This window comes from Pan paniscus, chromosome 12 (assembly GCF_029289425.2).
Source record: "Pan paniscus chromosome 12, NHGRI_mPanPan1-v2.0_pri, whole genome shotgun sequence".
In the NCBI taxonomy this organism is placed as follows: domain Eukaryota; kingdom Metazoa; phylum Chordata; class Mammalia; order Primates; family Hominidae; genus Pan; species Pan paniscus.
The window spans coordinates 56,998,899-57,016,425 of NC_073261.2; the positions used below are offsets into that span (position 1 = coordinate 56,998,899).

The following is a 17,527-nucleotide window of genomic DNA, read 5'->3' on the forward strand; positions in this document are numbered from 1 at the left end:
CCCTCCACTCATATCTAACAAATGTTAATTAAGTTACAGAATGGGCTTTTGGGAAAAACAAAACAAATGTTATCTTTTGCCACAGTTGCTTTAGACTCATTTTAAATAAAATATTAAACATACAGTGTCAGAATATAGAGCATAAAGTAAATTAAAAAAGAAACCGCTAAAACCACTGTACCCCCATCCCTTTTCCCTTCCTAGTTCCAGAGATATGTGAAAACTTGTTTTGTTTTATACTATACATGTAAGTCTCTGCAGGGAATATATAGTATTAGTTTTTGTTTTTAAGTTTTAAATATCTGTTTTTTTGTTGTTTTTTTTTTTTTTTAGAGACAGACTCTCACTCTGTCACCCCAGTTGGAGTGCAGTGACGCAATGTTGGCTCACTGCAACCCCCACCTCCCAGGTTCAAGTGTTTCTCATGCCTCAGCCTCCCAAGTAGCTGGGATTACAGGTGTGCACCACCACACCCAGCTAATTTCTGTATTTTTAGTAGAGATGGGGTTTCATCATGTTTGTCAGGCTGGTCTTGAATTCCTGACCTCAAGTGATCCGCTGGCTTCGACCTCTCAAAATGCTGGGATTACAGGCATGAACCACCGTGCCTAACCTTAAATATCTTGTATTATACTGCAAATTGTCTTTTTTACTAAGTGTAATATTTTTGAAACATATCCATTTCAAAAAACATAGTTCTAGTTTACTCATTTTACGTGCTGGATAGCATTTCATTATAGGAATAAGATATAGTTAATTTGTTCCTTTATGTTCAAGTAAAGTTTTTGTACTAATTTTTATTGAAAACATTGCTGTAGTGAGCATCCTTATACAAGTCTGTTTATGAATATGTGGAGAGCTTCTTTATTTATTTGTTTGTTTATTTATTTTTATTTATTTATTTTTGGAGACAGAGTCTTGCTCTGTTGCCCAGGCTGGAGTGCAGTGGCGTGATCTTGGCTCACTGCAGCCTCGGCCTCCTGGGTTCCAGTGATTCTCCTGCCTCAGCCTCCCAAGTAGCTGGTATTACAGGCGCCCACCACCATGCCTGGGTAATTTTTGTATTTTTAGTAGAGTCAGAGTTTCACCATGTTGGCCAGGCTGGTCTTGAACTCCAGACCTCGTGATTCGCCTGCCTCGGCCTCCCAGAGTGCTGGGATTACAGGCATGAGCCATCGTGCCCGGCCTTATTTTTGAGACAGAGTCTTGCTCTGTCATCCAGGCTGGAGTGCAGTGGCATGATCTCAGTTCACTGCAGCCTCTGCTTCCCAGGTTCAAGCGATCCTTCTACCTCAGCCTCCCGAGTGGCTGGGATTACAGGCATGCACCACCACGCCCAGCTAATTTTTGTATTTCTAGTAGAGGGGGTTTTGCCATGTTGGCCGGGCTGATCCTGAACTCCTGACCTCAAGTGGATTCACCTGCCTTGGCCTTCCAAAGTTGGGATTACAGGCGTGAGCCATAGTGCCTGGCCGAGAGCTTCTTTAGATTATGTTCCTAAAAGTGGAATTGTTATATCATAAGTTGATCTAATTAAGCGCACATTAGCAGTATATTTTAAGAATTTCAACATTCTTATATCTTTGTCATCATTTAGTGTCTTTTTTTTTTTTTTTTTTTTTACCCATATGTTGGGTATACAATGGTACCTTGTTTTTTTTTTCTTTTTTCTTTTTTGAGACGGAGTTTCGCTCTTGTTGCCCAGGCTGGAGTGCAATGGCGCGATCTCAGCTCACCACAACCTCCACCTCCTGGGTTCAAGTGATTCTCCTGCCTCAGCCTCCTGAATAGCTGGGATTACAGGTGCCTGCCACCATGCCCAACTAATTTTTCTATTTTTAGTAGAGACGGGGTTTCACCATGTTGGCTGGTCTGGTCTTGAACTCCTGATCCATCTGCCTCAGCCTCCCAAAGTGCTGAGATTACAGGCATGAGCCACTGAGCCTGGCCGGTATCTTGTTGTAATTGCATTTCCTTGATTAATACTGAGTGTTAAGAGTTTCATATGTTTATTGGCCATTTACTTTTCTTGTCAGTAAATTTTCTATTTATATCTTTTCTACTTAAAAACAAATTGAGTCATGTGTCTTTTTTTTTTTTTTTTTGAGACAGTGACCTGCTCTGTCACCCAAACTGGAGTGCAGTGGCATGATCATGGCTCACTACATCCTCAGCTTCCCAGGCTTAAGCAATCCTCCTGCCTCTGTCTCCCAAGTAGCTGGGATTATAGGCTCCTGCCACCATGCCTGGTTAATGTTTTTATTTAAAAAATTTTTTTGGCTGGGTGTGGTGGCTCACGCCTGTAATCCCAGCAATTTGGGAGGCCGAGGCGGGTGGATCACGAGGTCAGGAGTTCGAGACCAGCCTGACCAACATGGTGAAACCCCATCTCTACTAAAAATACAAAAATTAGCTGGGTGTGGTGGCGCGTGCCTGTAATCCCAGCTACTCGGGAGGCTGGGGCAGAAGAATTGCTTGAATCCGGGAGACGGAGGTTGCAGTGAGCTGAGATCGTGCCACTGCACTCCAGCCTGGGAGACAGGGCGAGAATCCATCTCAAAAAAATAAATAAATAAAAATTTAAATAAATAAATAAATAAATAAAATTTTTTTGTAGAGGCCTGGCACAGTGGCTCACACCTGTAATCCCAGCATTTTGGGAGGCTGAGGTGGGCAGATCACGAGGTTAAGAGATCAAGACCATCCTAGCCAACATGGTAAAACCCCATCTCTGCTAAAAATACAGAAATCAGCTGGGCATGGTGGCACGTGCCTGTAGTCCCAGCTACTTGGGAGGCTGAGGCAGGAGAATTGCTTGAACTTGGGAGACAGAGGTTGCAGTGAGCTGACATCATGCCATTGCACTCCAGCCTAGTGACAGAGTGAGACTCCGTCCCCCCGGCCAGAAAAATTTTTTTTGTGGAGATGAGATCTTGTTAGGTTGCCCAGGCTGGTCTTCAAGTGATCCTCCTGCCTCAGCATCGCAAAGTACTGAGATTATAAGCATGAACCACCGCCACCTGGCCCATATGTCTTTTTTATATTTATTTAAGCAGGTTTTTAAAAAATATTCTGGGCTGGACACCATGCCCCACACCTGTGATCCCAGCACTTGGGGAGGTGAAGGCAGCAGATTGTGTGAGCTCAGAAACTTGAGACTAGCCCGGGCAATATGGCAAAACCCTGTGTTTACGAAAAAATACAAAAATTAGCTGGGCATGGTGATGCGTGCATGTAGTCCCACCTACTTGACAAGCTGAGGTGGGAGGATCGCTTGAGCCCAGGAGGCTGAGGCTGTAGTGAGCCATGTTCACGCCACCACACTCCATCTTGGGTGATAGAACTAGACCACATCTCTTAAAAAAAAATAAAAAGCCTCATTCTGTCTGTATATATATGAATATTCTGAATGTTAATTATTTGTTAGGTATTTTCTTAGCAAATGATATCTCCCTAACTGTGACTTAACTTTTCATTTTGTTTATGATGTCTTTTGTCATACAGAAAATTTTCATTTTAATGTGGTTACATTAGTTCATCTTTTTCCTTTGTGGTTTACGCCTTTTGTACCTTGTTTTAGTAAGTTATTTAGTGTAAAGCACTTGGAAGAGTGACTGTACATGGAGCTCCATAAGTATTTGCTGATACTGTTGTATTTGTTGTTGATGAAGTTTTTCCTTTCTCCAGTATCACAAAGATACTGTCATATGTGTATGTGTATATGTATTTTTGTTTTTTAAAATTTTATTTTTTACACTTACATATTTAATCACTGTGGGATTTTTCTATATAGTTTAAAATATAATAATTTTATCTTTTTCTACATAGGTAATCAATTATCCCAGTCTTTCCTCATGAATTTATAATATTATACGTGGGTCTTTTTCTAAAATGTTTTTTGTCCCTGTGGTCTTTTTGCCCCCCTTCCTGTTTTAATAACATATGGAGTTTTAATTATAATATCTCTGTAACAATTAGTATAGTATATGATAATATCTGGAAGAAAAAGTTCCTCAATTAAAAAAAACTTTCTGGTGGTCTGGTCACTTTATTCTTCCTTGTAAATTTAATGATCATCTTGTAAAGTCTCTGAAAAACCATGTCAAGAGTTTGGTTGAAGTTGCATTAAATTTACAGATTAAATTTGGGAGAATTAACATTTCTTCAACATTGATATTTTTTCATCCCCAAATTTTCCCATTTATGTGAGACTTCTCTTATGTTCTTTTCTTGGTATGAGCTCATGTTAGTTCTAGGTACCAGATAGGTTTTATCATAAAGCGTTCTTATTTTGTTTAGTAAGCACTTAGACATACTGATTACTGTATTTCAGGCACAATTCTAAGCACTTTACAAGTATAAACTCACTTAATTCTTAACCTTATCAGATAGGAACTGTTACCACATTTCACACATGAGAAAACTGAGGCACTGAATGGTTGAGTAATTTGCTCAAGGTCACACAGGTAGTAAGTGGCAGAGATAGATAAGAACTTTGGGCAATCTGGCTCTAGCGTTCATGCTCTTAACCACTACACTGTGCTGCCTCTATCTGTTTTTTGGGTTTTTTTTGAGACGGGGTCTTGCTTTGTTGCCCAGGCTGGAGAGCGATGGTGCGATCTCGGCTCACTGCAACCTCCGCCTCCCAGGTTCAAGCGATTCTCCTGCCTCAGCCACCTGAGCAGCTGGGATTACAGGCGCCAAACACCATGCCTGACTGATTTTTGTATTTTTAGTAGAGATGGGGTTTCACCATGTTGGCCAAGCTGCTCTCAAACTCCTGACCTCAGGTGATCCACCCACCTTGGCCTGTCAAAGTGGTGGGATTATGGGCGTGAACCACCTCACTCGACCCTGTATCTGTTTTAAAATAATGTTTTCTAATTTGGGGTGTTGGGTATAGGAATACTGTTGATTTTTGTATATTGATCTTATATCCGTCAAGGTTAGCACTCATTAGTTCTAGTAGTTCATCAATGTTAATAAGCATTGACGACAAAAACCGAACGTTTATATGTGCATACACACATATATACACTGCTATAGTTTGGACATTTGTCCCCTCCAAATCTAATGCTGAAATTTGATCCCCAGTGTTGGAGGTGGAGTCTAATGGGAGGTGAGTGGGTCATGGGGATGGATCCCTCAATAGTAGATGAATGCCCTCTGGAAGAGCTGGGGGTATGAGAGGAGGGGAGTGAGTTCTTACTCTATTAGTTCTTTTGAGAGCTGAGTGCTAAGAAGAGTCCCAGTAACAACATCTCCTTCCTGTCTCACCATGTGATCTCTGCATGGGCCAGCTCCCCTTCTTCTTCCATGGGGTGAAGCAGCTTGAGGTCCTCACCAGATGCCAAGTCTTCAACTTTTCTAGACATCAGAATCAACCAAATAAACATTTTTTTCTTTGTAAATTGCACAGTCTCAGGTATTCCTTTATAGCAACACCAAATAGACTATGACATGCAGAAACATTTGTATAATTATCTTTAGGTGACACAGGTATATTTTTAGATATATATCTTAAGAGTCTTAGAGATATGCATAAGGCAACATGTAGAAACATGTTCACTGAAATATTTTTTAACTATACCAAAAGTTAAAAGGAATGAACTAGATTGGGAGATACCAACATAGAAACATAAAAAAGAAAATATTAAGTAAAAAAGGAAAATTCAAATGTATGTACATTTATAAATGTACCATTTATGAAAATTTTTAGTACTACATAAAACAGTTACATGTATTCTTTATGGATCCATATGTAAACCTTATAACTTTTTTAGAGTAATTTGTATCTACTAACATTAAAAATGCACAAGCTAGGTTGGGTGCGGTGGCTAACGGCTGTAATCCCAGCACTTTGGGAGGCCGAGGCAGGTGGATCACCTGAGGTCAGGAGTTCAAGAACAGCCTGGCCAACATGGTGTAACCCCGTCTCTACTAAAAATACAAAAAATTAGCCAGGTGTGGTGGCAGGCACCTGTAATTCCAACTACTTAGGAGGCTGAGGCAGGAGAATTGCTTGAACCCAAGAGATGGAGGTTGCAGTGAGCTGAGGTAAAAGAGTGAAACTCTGTCAAAAAAAAAAAAAAAAAGCACAAGCCTGTTTACACAAATATCCCACCAGTAGGAATTTATCTAATAAATATAATTGCAATAGTACATTGATGTATGTATGTGTACATATATATATATATATATATATATAATTTTATATTTTTTTGAGACGGTGTTTCACTCTGTCACCCAGGCTGGAGTGCAGTGGCGTGATCTCAGCTTACTGCAACCTCCGCCTCCTGGGTTCAAGTGATTCTCCTGCCTCAGCCTCTGGAGTAGGTGGGATTACAGACACCCGCCACCACTCCCGGCTAATTTCTGTATTTTTAGTAGAGACAGGATTTCACCATGTTGGCCAGGCTGGTCTAAAACTCCTGACCTCAAGTGATCCGCCCACCTTGGCCTCCCAAAGTGCTGGGATTACAGGTGTGAGCCACTGAGCCCAGCCTTTTGATATATATTTATATAAGCAAGTATGTTGCGGGATTGTTAGAAATAGCAGCAAACTGTATAAACAACTGAAATAATGAAGAAACTGGCAAAGACAAATCTATATAAAAGTTACTGTGTACCAGTTTTAAATATTGAGGCATATTTGTATATGCTAATGGGGAAAGACCTTCAAGATATATTACACAGAAAAGAGCAAGATATAGAATAGTATGTATGGTATGATCTCATTTGTGTTAATTTATACATGTAAATGTAAACACGTGCTGGGAAGATATAAACTAAACTCATGATAGTTATTGTCTATGGAAGGGATGGTGGGGAAGTAGAATTTAGGTTTATTGATCTAAGACAGTTTTAGCTTTTGTGCTTTTTTTCCCCCAACAAATTTATTTATTTTTAATTATCTATTTATTTTTTTTTGAGGTGGAGTCTCACTCTGTTGCCCAGGCTGGAGTGCGGTGGTGCGATCTCGGCTCACTGCCACCTCCACCTCCTGGGTTCAAGCAATTCTCCTGCCTCAGCCTCCCAAGTAGCTGAGATTACAGGTGTGTGCCACCACATCCAGCTAATTTTTGTATTTTTAGTAGAGACAGGGTTTTACCATGTTGGCCAGGCTGGTCTCAAACTCCTGACCTCAGGTGATGCGTCTGCCTCAGCCTCCCAAAGTGCTAGGATTATAGGGGGAACCACTGCACCCAGCCCTTTTGTGTGTTTTCTTTTCCTTTTTTTTTTTTTCTTTTCTTTTCTTTTCTTTTCTTTTTTTTTTTTTTTTGAGATAGAGTCTTGCTCTGTTAGCCAGGCTGGAATACAGTGGTGCGATCTTAGCTCACTGCAACCTCCGCCATCTGTTTCAAGTGATTCTCGTGTCAGCCTCCCGAGTAGCTGGGATTACAGGCACCTGCCACCACACCTGGCTAATTTTTGTATTTTTAGTAAAGACAGGGTTTTGCCCTATTGGCCAGGCTGGTCTGGAACTCCTGACCTCAAGTGATGTGCCTACTTCAGCTTCCCAAAGTGCTGGGATTACAGGCATGAGCCATGTTTTATTTATTTTCTTAAAAAACTCAATGTTAATATAATTTAATTTTAGGGGTTGCCAGAATCTAGTGTTTGTTATAATGTAATATGAAATCTCCATATTTTTGGTTTTCTCAAAGGCTAACTTTGTGCTCAGAAGATCTGTAGAACATTTCAGAGGCCAGGCATGGCTCATGCCTGTAATCTCAGTACTTTGAGGGGCCGAGGTAGGAGGATCACATGAGCCCAGGAGTTGAAGATCATCTTGAGCAACCGGATTAGTCTGTTCTCACGCTGCTGATAAAGACATACCTGAGACTGGGCAATTTATAAAGGAAAGAGGTTTAATTGACTCACAGTTCAGCATAGCTGGGGAGGCCTTAGGAAAGTTACAATCATGGCGGAAGGGGAAGCAAACGCCCGAGTCTTCACATGATGGCAACAAGAAGTGCCAAGCAAAAGGGAGAAAAGTTCCTTATAAAACGATCAGATCTCGTGAGAACTCACTCACTATCACGAGAACAGCATGAGGGTAACCACCCCCATGATTCAATTACCTCCCACCAGCTCCCTCCCACAACACATAGGGATTATGGGAACTGAAGTTCAAGATGAGATTTGGCTGGGGACACAGCCAAACCATATCAGCAACATGGCGAGGCCCCATCTCTACAGAAAATAAAAAAATTGCCTGGGTGTGGTGGCTCACACCTGTGGTCCCAAACTACTTGGGAGGCTGAGGCAGGAGGACTGCTTGAGCCCAGGAGGTAGAGGCTGCAGTGAGCTGTGATCACCCCACTACACTCCGCACTGGGCAACAGAGTGAAACGCTGTCTCAAGAAAAAAAAAAAAAGAACATTTCAGAAATTTCCAGAAGGCTTACATCTATATTTAGTATGGCTGGCATTTTGAAAACCAGTAAATTGAGAAACTGAAGATGTAACTTAACTTACAAAGTAGGTGTGCCTTTTTGTCTCAAAGTTTCCATCAAAATTCAGTTTCTTTTCTCTGATACTTTCAATCCTTGAGAACAGAGAATGTCTGCATATTTACTGGCTTAAAATTTCACACCCTAACATCATTAGCATATCAAGATGTTTTAGTGTACTCATCTTTATCACCAGATGTTGAGTTGATTGGTATTCCCTAATTTTTCTTCAGATAATCAAATGAATGATTCTGTCATCAATTTCCCAAAATATATCTCCATACCAAGTTACATGTTCTTTCTATAGTTTTATGTTTTTAATGAACCATGTAGTTAAAATCATTCTGTTTTAATACTCGTACTTGCATGGCTATAAAATTTCTACTCTTGATGTTTTTATATGTAATTATTTCTAGGATCTGAAGAAGATGATGAAGTTGTGGCAATGATTAAGGAATTGTTAGATACTAGAATACGGTACGTGCTCCTCTCTCTACCTGAATTCAAGTGCTTTGGAGGCATTTTTCATTAGAGCAATATAGTTTTAGTTGGCCATGAGATTATAGTAGATTTTCAAAATAAGTGCAAGTTAATGTAAACCACAACAGGTAACCATGACAATTGAATTTAAAGCCTGTATCTTCTCTACATTTACTCAGAATTTTAAAACATCCAATTTATTTAAACATATTCAATGAAGAAATGTATTCTTCACAGTCTCAATTTAGATTTGATATTGTTATAATACCAAATTTCTTAAAAAGAAAAAAAAAGACAATGTTTGGGAAGGTTGTGAAGAGAGAATGAGTACCTATTTTCAGTATATTGCCCATACAGAATAAATTTAAGTGAGTGGAGAATAGCAGGCTTCTCCTTTTGCTTGTAGCAGACCAATAGTCATGCTGAGAACTCCCAGAAAAGCTGGATAAAGTACAATAAAAAGAATTTGTTTGAAAGCATTAGATAGCTGCCAGAGCAAGCAAAATGTGAGGTGCCAAGATCCTGGAGAGAAGGGAAGCTCACTCAGTTTTCCCTTAAGGCATTTGCTGTTCCTTGCTACATAGCTAGGGTAGAAGAAGCTGGGCAGAGGGCAGCTGCTAAGAATCAGAGAAACCATTGGGCTTTCAGAAAATTTGTTTAGATGGGAAGACAAAAATTAAAATTCTGGGTTACCAATGAAATCTTGATTTCAAGGACCAAGATCCTAGAGAGCAGGGAAGTTAAGAAAAGTAAGCCTATAGTTTTTTGGTTTTTTTTTTAAGACGGAGTCTTGCTCTGTCACCCAGGCTGGCATGCAATCTCAGCACACTACAGCCTCGCCTCCCGGGTTCAAGCGGTTCTCCAGATTCAGCCTTCTGAGTAGCTGGGATTACAGGCACAGGCCACCACACCCAGCTAATTTTTGTATTTTTGGAAGAGACAGGGTTTCACCATGTTGGCCAGGCTGGTCTTGAACTCCTGACCTCGTGATCCGCCCACCTCAACCTCTCAAAGTGCTGGGATTACAGACGTGAGCCACTGCGCCCAGCCAAGTAAGCCTATAGTTAGTAACAATGTATTGTATTCTTGAAAATTGTGGCTGGGTGTGGTGGCTCACGCTTGTAATCCCAGCAGTTTGGGAGGCGGAGGTAGGTGGATCACCTAAGATCAGGAGTTCAAGACCAGCCTGGCCAACATGTTGAAACCCCATCTTTACTAAAAATACAAAAATTAGCCAGGCGTGGTGGTGGGCATCTGTAATCCCAGCTACTAGGGAGACTGAGGTAGGAGAATCACTTGAACCCTGGAGGTGGAGGTTGCAGTCAGCCAAGATTATGCCATTGCACTCCAGCCTGGGCGACGAGCAAAACTCTTTCTCAAAAAAAAAAAAAAAAAAAAATTTGCTAAGATAGTAGTTATTAAGTGTTCTTGACACAAAAAATAAGTATGCGAGGTAATGTATATGTTAGTATATGTTAATTAGCTTGATTTAGCTATTCCATGGTGTATACAGATATATTTTTTTTTGAGACAGAGTCTTGCTCTGTCACCCAGGCTGGAGTGCTGCACGATCTCGGCTCACTGCAACCTCTGCCTCCCAGGTTCAAGTGATTCTCCTGCCTCAGCCTCCTGAGTAGCTGGGATTACAGGCATGTACCACCACACCCAGCTAATTTTTGTAGTTTTAGTAGAGACAGGGTTTCACCGTGTTGGCCAGGTTGGTCACGACCTCCTGACCTCAGGTGATCTACCCTCCTCGGCCTCCCAAAGTGCCGGGATTACAGGCGTGGGTCACCGCTCCCGGCCTACATATTTCAAAACATCATGTTGTACATGGAAATATCTATAATTTTTGTGAATTAAGAATAATTAATTGGAGGCCGGGTGCGGTGCCTCACGCCTGTAATCCCAGCACTTTGGGAGGCCGAGGTGGGTGGATCACAAGGTCAGGAGATTGAGACCATCCTGGCTAACACAGTGAAACCCCGTCTCTATTAAAAATACAAAAAATTAGCCGGGCATGGTGGCGGGGGCCTGTAGTCCCAGCTACTCGGGAGGCTGAGGCAGGAGAATGGTGTGAACCTGGGAGGCAGAGCTTGCAGGGAGCCAAGATTGCGCCACTGCACTCCAGCCTGGGCGACAGAGCGAGACTCTATCTCAAAAAAAAAAAAAAGTAACCCTGGAACTAAAATTATAATAACTGAACTTAAGAACTCATTAGATTGGACATAGTTGAAGAGAAGATTAGTATACTGGAATTTAAGTCAGTAGAAAATATTCAGCCTGAAGCACAGGGAGAGAAGAGAATAGAAGATATAGGAAAGAAGCATGAGACGGTGGGCACGGTGCTCACACCTATAATTCCAGCACTTTGGGAGGCTGAGGTAGGAGGATTGCTTGAGCTCAGAAGTTAGAGACCACCCTGGCAACATAGTGAGACCTTGTCTCTACAAAAAATTAAAAAATTAGCTGGGTGTGGTGGTGTGCACCTGTAGTCTCAGCTGTTCCTGAGGCGGGAAGATTGCTTGAGCCCAGGAGGATGAGGCTGCAGTGGGCTGTGATCATACCATTGCACTCTGGTCAAGGAGACAGAACAAGACCCTGTCTCACCAGAAAAAAAAAAAAAAAATGAATCAAACCTTTGGAGGGGAGAAATAGGATAAAAAATAATTCATCAATCCAAAACAATGCAAAATAGGAAACAGTAAATGGTAATATAAACTCAAAAGTGTTGGCATTTAAATGACAGTAGTTTGATGAACAAAAATAAGATTGTCAAATTGTATGTGAAAAAACAAAAAAACAAAATCAACTATAGACTGCTTAGAAGAGATATAGGGGCCAGGCATGGTGGCTCATGCCTGTAATCCTAGCATTTTGGGAGGCCAAGGTGGCAGATTGCTTGAGCCCAGGAGTTTGAGACCAGCCTGGGCAACATAGTGAGACCCCATCTCTACAATGAAAGAAAGAGAGAAAGAGAAAGAGAGAGGGAGGGAGGAAGGAAGTGAAGGAAGGAAGGAGGGAGGGAGGGGAAAAGAAAAGAGAAGAGAAAAGGAGAGAAATAGAATATTTGTATGACCTTCGGGTAGGCCATTTTTTTTTTTTTTTTCCCAACGGGACACAAGAAATCAGATAAAGACCAGGCGTGGTGGCTTACACCTGTAATCCCAGCACTTTGAGAGGCCGAGGTGAATGGATCATCTGAGGTTGGGAGTTCGAGACCACCCTGACCAACATGGAGAAACCTTGTGTCTACTAAAAAAATAAAAAATTAGCCACGCATGGTAGCGGGCACCTGTAATCCCAGCTACTCGGGAGGCTGAGGCAGGAGAATCCCTTGAACCCGGGAGGCGGAGGTTGCAGTGAGCCGAGATCGAGCCATTGCACTCCAGCCTGGGCAACAAGAGCGAAACTCCATCTCAAAAAAAAAAAATATATATATATATCAGATAAAAATCAAGGAAAATACATATAAATTGGACTACAGTAAAATTGTGACTGTCTCTTCATCAGAAGATGCCATTGGCTGGGCACAGTGGCTTGTGCCTGTAATTCCAGCTACTTAAAAGGCTGAGGCAGGGGAGGCTCCCTTGAGCCTAGGAGTTTTAGGTAGCAGTGAGTGAGCTGTGATCATGCCACTGTATTCCAGCCTATGTGACAAAGCGAGACTGTTGAAAAGTGCCATTTACAGTCAAAAGGCAAGGTATAGATTAGAAGATATTTACAGTGTTTATATGACAATACATAAATAAAACTTGTACAAATTGGTAAGAAAAAGACAATCAGAGACTGGAGCAGGTGCTTCGCAAAAGATGATCAAATAGTGGCTGGGCGCAGTGGCTGACACCCATAATCCCGGCACTTTGGGAGGCTTAGGTGAGCGGATCACCTGAGGTCAGGAGTTCAAGATCAGCTTGGCCAACATGGTGAAACATGATGTCTACTACAAATACAAAAAATTAGCTGGGGGTATTGGTGCATGCCTGTAATCCCAGCTATCTGGGAGGCTGAGGCAGGAGAATCACCTGTACCCGGGAGGTGGAAGTTGCAGTGAGCTGAGATCGTGCCATTGCACTCCAGCCTGGGCAACAGAGTGAGACTCTGTCTCCAAAAAAAAAAAAAGGAAAGAAGATAATCAAGTAGCCACTAAACATGAAAAAATGCTTAACCTCATTAGTTATTATGAATATTCAAACCATAATTAAATATTCATACAAATCCAGTGGAATAGTTAAAACTATTAAGACTGACAACACCAATTGTTGGTGAGGATGTAGAGCAACAGAAACTCTCATACACTGCTGGTGGGAATGTAAGTTTATATAACTGGAAAACTATATGGCAGTATTTATTAAATCTCAACATATTCATACTCTTTATTCAGCAATTTCACTTTCAGGTATATTTCCAGTAGTAATATATATGCATACCAAAAGACATTTCTAAGAATCTTTATAACTGCACTATTTGTAAAAGCCAAAACATAATGTTAACCTAAATGTCTATCAACATTAGAATGGATAAATAAATTCTGGTATATTTGCTTAATGGAATACTATGCAGCAGTGAGAGTAAATGACCTAGTACTATACTCAGCAACATAGGTGAATCTCACAAAGAGCATAGGAAGCCAGATACAAAAGAGTAATTCTACGTGATTTATAAATAGAATTTATATTTGTAAATTATAAAGTTCAGAGACTGGCAAAACTCATCAGTGGTGATATGAATTAGGATAATGGCTGCATTTTTGTTGTGGGGAGTGATTGGAAGGAAGCCCAAAGGGGACTTCTGGAGGTTTGGTGTTGTTTCTTGGTTTGGGTGGTTATAAATGTGTGTTCACTTTGTGAAAACTTAGTGAACTGTGCATACATGATTTAAGCATTTTTCTGTATTAATGTTGTATTTCAATGAAAAGTTTACCTGAAAATGAAGCCAGCATGTGTCAGTCTCCCTTTTCCTTCACTCAAAAGAAGTGACTGAGTATATTTTAGGTAATCACAATAATTATTAGGAAATTTGAAATCTTAAGTGCTGTAAAATATTGTTTTATTTAAAAAAAACTTTCTTTAGAGACAGGGTCTCGCTGTGTCACCCAAGCTGGAGTGCAGTGGTGTGATAATAGCTCACTGCAGCTTCCAACTCCTGGGCTCAAGCAGTCCTCCTACCTTGGCCTCTCAAATTGCTGGGAATATAGGTGTGAGCCACCATGCCCAGCCTTAAAAAGATATTAGTAAGCAAGATCAAATGCGATAAGTGGAGGAAATATTTGTATGAGTGAATTTTGGTATTTTACCTGAGAGTGAAAAAAAAAATTTAATTCTAAATAAAACTTAGCCACAGTTATTATTCTGTATTATAAAAGTAGCTCTAACTTTGTGAATTTTACTAATATAAAATTTAAGCTCTGAGCTGTATTAAATTTTTTCAATGAAAACTTGTATTTTAAAGAATATGTCATAAATATTCTTTGACCTCACAGGCCAACTGTGCAGGAAGATGGAGGGGATGTAATCTACAAAGGCTTTGAAGATGGCATTGTACAGCTGAAACTCCAGGGTTCTTGTACCAGCTGCCCTAGTTCAATCATTACTCTGAAAAATGGAATTCAGAACATGCTGCAGTTTTATATTCCGGAGGTAGAAGGCGTAGAACAGGTATGCCAATATTATATGACAGTCTAGATTTTTTTCATTTTTTCTTTTTCTTTGTAGATACAAAGGCTGGAAATAGATGTTAAGGCAAGTATTTGAAAAGAAGTTCATGACCTAGCTTTTTCTTCAAGGGCTAGATTTTTGTGTTGCAATTTTTATCAGACTTGAAGTCTCTTATTTTAGAAGTAACTTTGGGCTGGGCACAGTGGCTCACACCTGTAATCCCAGCACTTTGGGAGGCTGAGGTGGGTGGATCACCTGAGGTTGGGAGTTCCAGACCAGCCTGACCAACATGGAGAAAACCCCGTCTCTACTAAAAATACAAAATTAGCCGGGCATGGTGGCAGACGCCTGTAATCCCAGCTACTCGGGAGGCTGAGGCAGGAGAATTGCTTGAACCTGGGAGGCGGAGGTTGCAGTGAGCCGAGATCGCGCCATTGCACTCCAGCCTGGGCAACAAAAGCGAAACTCCGTCAAAAAAAAAAAAAAAAAATGAAGTAACTTTAGTGTTATGAGAACCTACTATGTGCCAGGCATTTTTGCTCATTTCATCTTCTAATAACACAGTGCATTAAGTCATTCCCATTTTGCACATAAGGCTACAGAGACTCAGAGGGCATATTGCTGCCCTGATTGCACAAAAATTATGAAAAAGGTTTAAAATGTAACACAGTGTTTTATAGATGAGATTTAGAAATCTTTAGTGGAAGAACTCTACTACATCATATTTACCAATTTTTTTTTTTTTTTTTGTAGAGACAGGGTCTTGCTATGTTGCCCAAGTTGGTCTTGAATTCCTGGCCTCAGGTGATCCTCCCAAAATGCTGGGATTAAGGATTAACACAACTGGCCTAATCTATGTATTCTTAAATATGCAAGCAAGAAGCCCATTAAGAAATCATAGTTTGTTGTTATACTGAGTAGAATTCTAGAGCTTTACGTATAGCACAATATCAAGATTTTTTTTTTTGCCAACATACCTAAGGAGTATAACACAGCACCTTGTCATCAGTAATAATGAGTCTCACTGCAGTGATTCTCAACCAAAAAGCATGGCCTTATGGAGAGAGATTATCAAGGAGTGAAGGGATGTGTGGAAATTAGAAATTTCCAACCCACAGAATTTCAGGTAATTCTTTTTTTTTTTTTTTTTTGGAGACAGAATCTTGTTCTGTTGCCCAGGCTGGAGTGCAGTGACATGATATCTTGGCTCACTGCAACCTCCACCTCCCAGGTTGAAGCAGTTCCCATCCCTCAGCCTCATGAGTAGCTGGGATTACAGGCACATGCCACCATTTTTTGTATTTTGTATTTTAGTAGAGACGGGGTTTCATCATGTTGCCCAGGCTGATTTCAAACTCCTGAGCTCAGGCAATTTGCCCGCCTCGGCCTCCCAGAGTGCTAGGATTACAGGCATGAGCCACCGTGCCTGACCACCTCAGGTAATTCTGTGCCCTTAAGGGCTCCATTGGGAATCACTCATCCTTGGGTAGTATTAAAATTCATCTGTTCCACAGTGAGCAGGTCTATATAGACCTATCCCCAAAGTCTTAGGGAGCCGAGAGGCTGAAGACAGAGGCTGGCAAATCCAGTTGGTCAGAAAGAAACATTTCATAGGGACTGAGGAACAGAAGCCATTTATCGGGCAGCTGCAAGATGATGGATTCCTGCATTGTTACCCGCTAGACTCAGGGCTTATATACCAGGAGGAATGGGTATACATGCTTCAGAAGATATGTGTAGGACAATTGAAGTCAGCCCCTCTGGAAAAGGCAAGAATGCTATTTGCCTAATAGCCTATAATTTGCTTAAGGGCAAGATTTATGCTAAGTATGTGTTTGTTTAGGATAACATCAAGGTTATTTTGACCTAAAGGCAGAATTAAGTAGAAAACTTAGAGGCATTCCTAGAACTGAGGTTAGTCAATGTGGCAGATTAGCATCCAAGATGGAGTTGCTTTAGCCTCCACACCATCGTTTTGGTCCAGTACATGACATCTCCTCTTTGAAGTTTTTATCCATCCCCCACTTGGAATTAAGTTCTTCTTTGACAGGTCCAAAGCTTCTGTTTTGGCTTTATGTTTATGTAGCTTTCTGTATCTGTTTTAGCTTTATGTTTACGTGGAAGCTCCCTAAGAGACTTGAAATCATATCCAAGTCTTTGTGTTCCTCTGCAACAACTAGCTGTGTGCCTTACAAATGTCCTATACATGCTTTGTATTAAGTATTTGGGAATATTACTCCAAATTAAGGAATAATTCTGCCTAAAATATGAGTTGGTTGACAAAATTTTTTGGATTGGGTATTGTTGAAATTGGATGTAAAATATTAATTTCTTGGAAATAAGTACCAATTTTTACTCAACCGAAAAGACAGCCTATGAAAGAATTCTTTTTCTATTGATTGTCTCAGATCAGAGCCAGAATCTGGATTTTTTTTTTTTTTTTTTCAGACGTAGTTTCACTCTTGTTGCCCAGGCTGGAGTACAATGGCTCGATCTTGGCTCACTGCAGCCTCCACCTCCCGAGTTCAAATGATTCTCCTTCCTTAGCTTCCCAGGTAGCTGGGATTACAGGCGTGCGCCACCACGCCTGGCTAATTTTTATATTTTTAGTAGAGATGGGGGTTTCGCCATGTTGACCAGGCTGGTCTTGAACTCTTGACCTCAGGTGATGCACCTGCCTCAGCCTCCCAAAGTGCTGGGATTACAGGCGTGAGCCACTGTGCCTGGCCTAGATTTTTTTTTAAAAAAAAAAAACCTTATTTTGTTCCATTATCATCTATATGCCTTAAAAAATTATGTTAGTTGATACTTTGGTGGATTGACTGAGGAACATTTTTATTCAATTGTCCAGGGTAGGGTGATGAATTGGCCTTCAGATTAGAAACTTGAATTGGCATCTAATTGTAGTAGGTGTGGTGAGGAGAAAAAAACATTC

The 17,527-nt window shown here is 40.8% G+C and overlaps 1 protein-coding gene across 3 annotated transcripts in view; it reads left to right on the plus strand.

The window, feature by feature from the left end:
* Positions 1 to 17,527, plus strand: part of NFU1 (NFU1 iron-sulfur cluster scaffold) — a 41,686-nt gene that overhangs the window by 22,835 nt on the left and 1,324 nt on the right. For all 3 annotated transcript variants that reach the window (XM_003830928.5, XM_024927759.4, XM_008956341.5), the window contains exons 6-7: positions 8,872 to 8,932; positions 14,418 to 14,592. In XM_003830928.5, the coding sequence (XP_003830976.2) occupies positions 8,872 to 8,932; positions 14,418 to 14,592 (236 nt within the window). The remainder of the gene's footprint in view (positions 1 to 8,871; positions 8,933 to 14,417; positions 14,593 to 17,527) is intronic.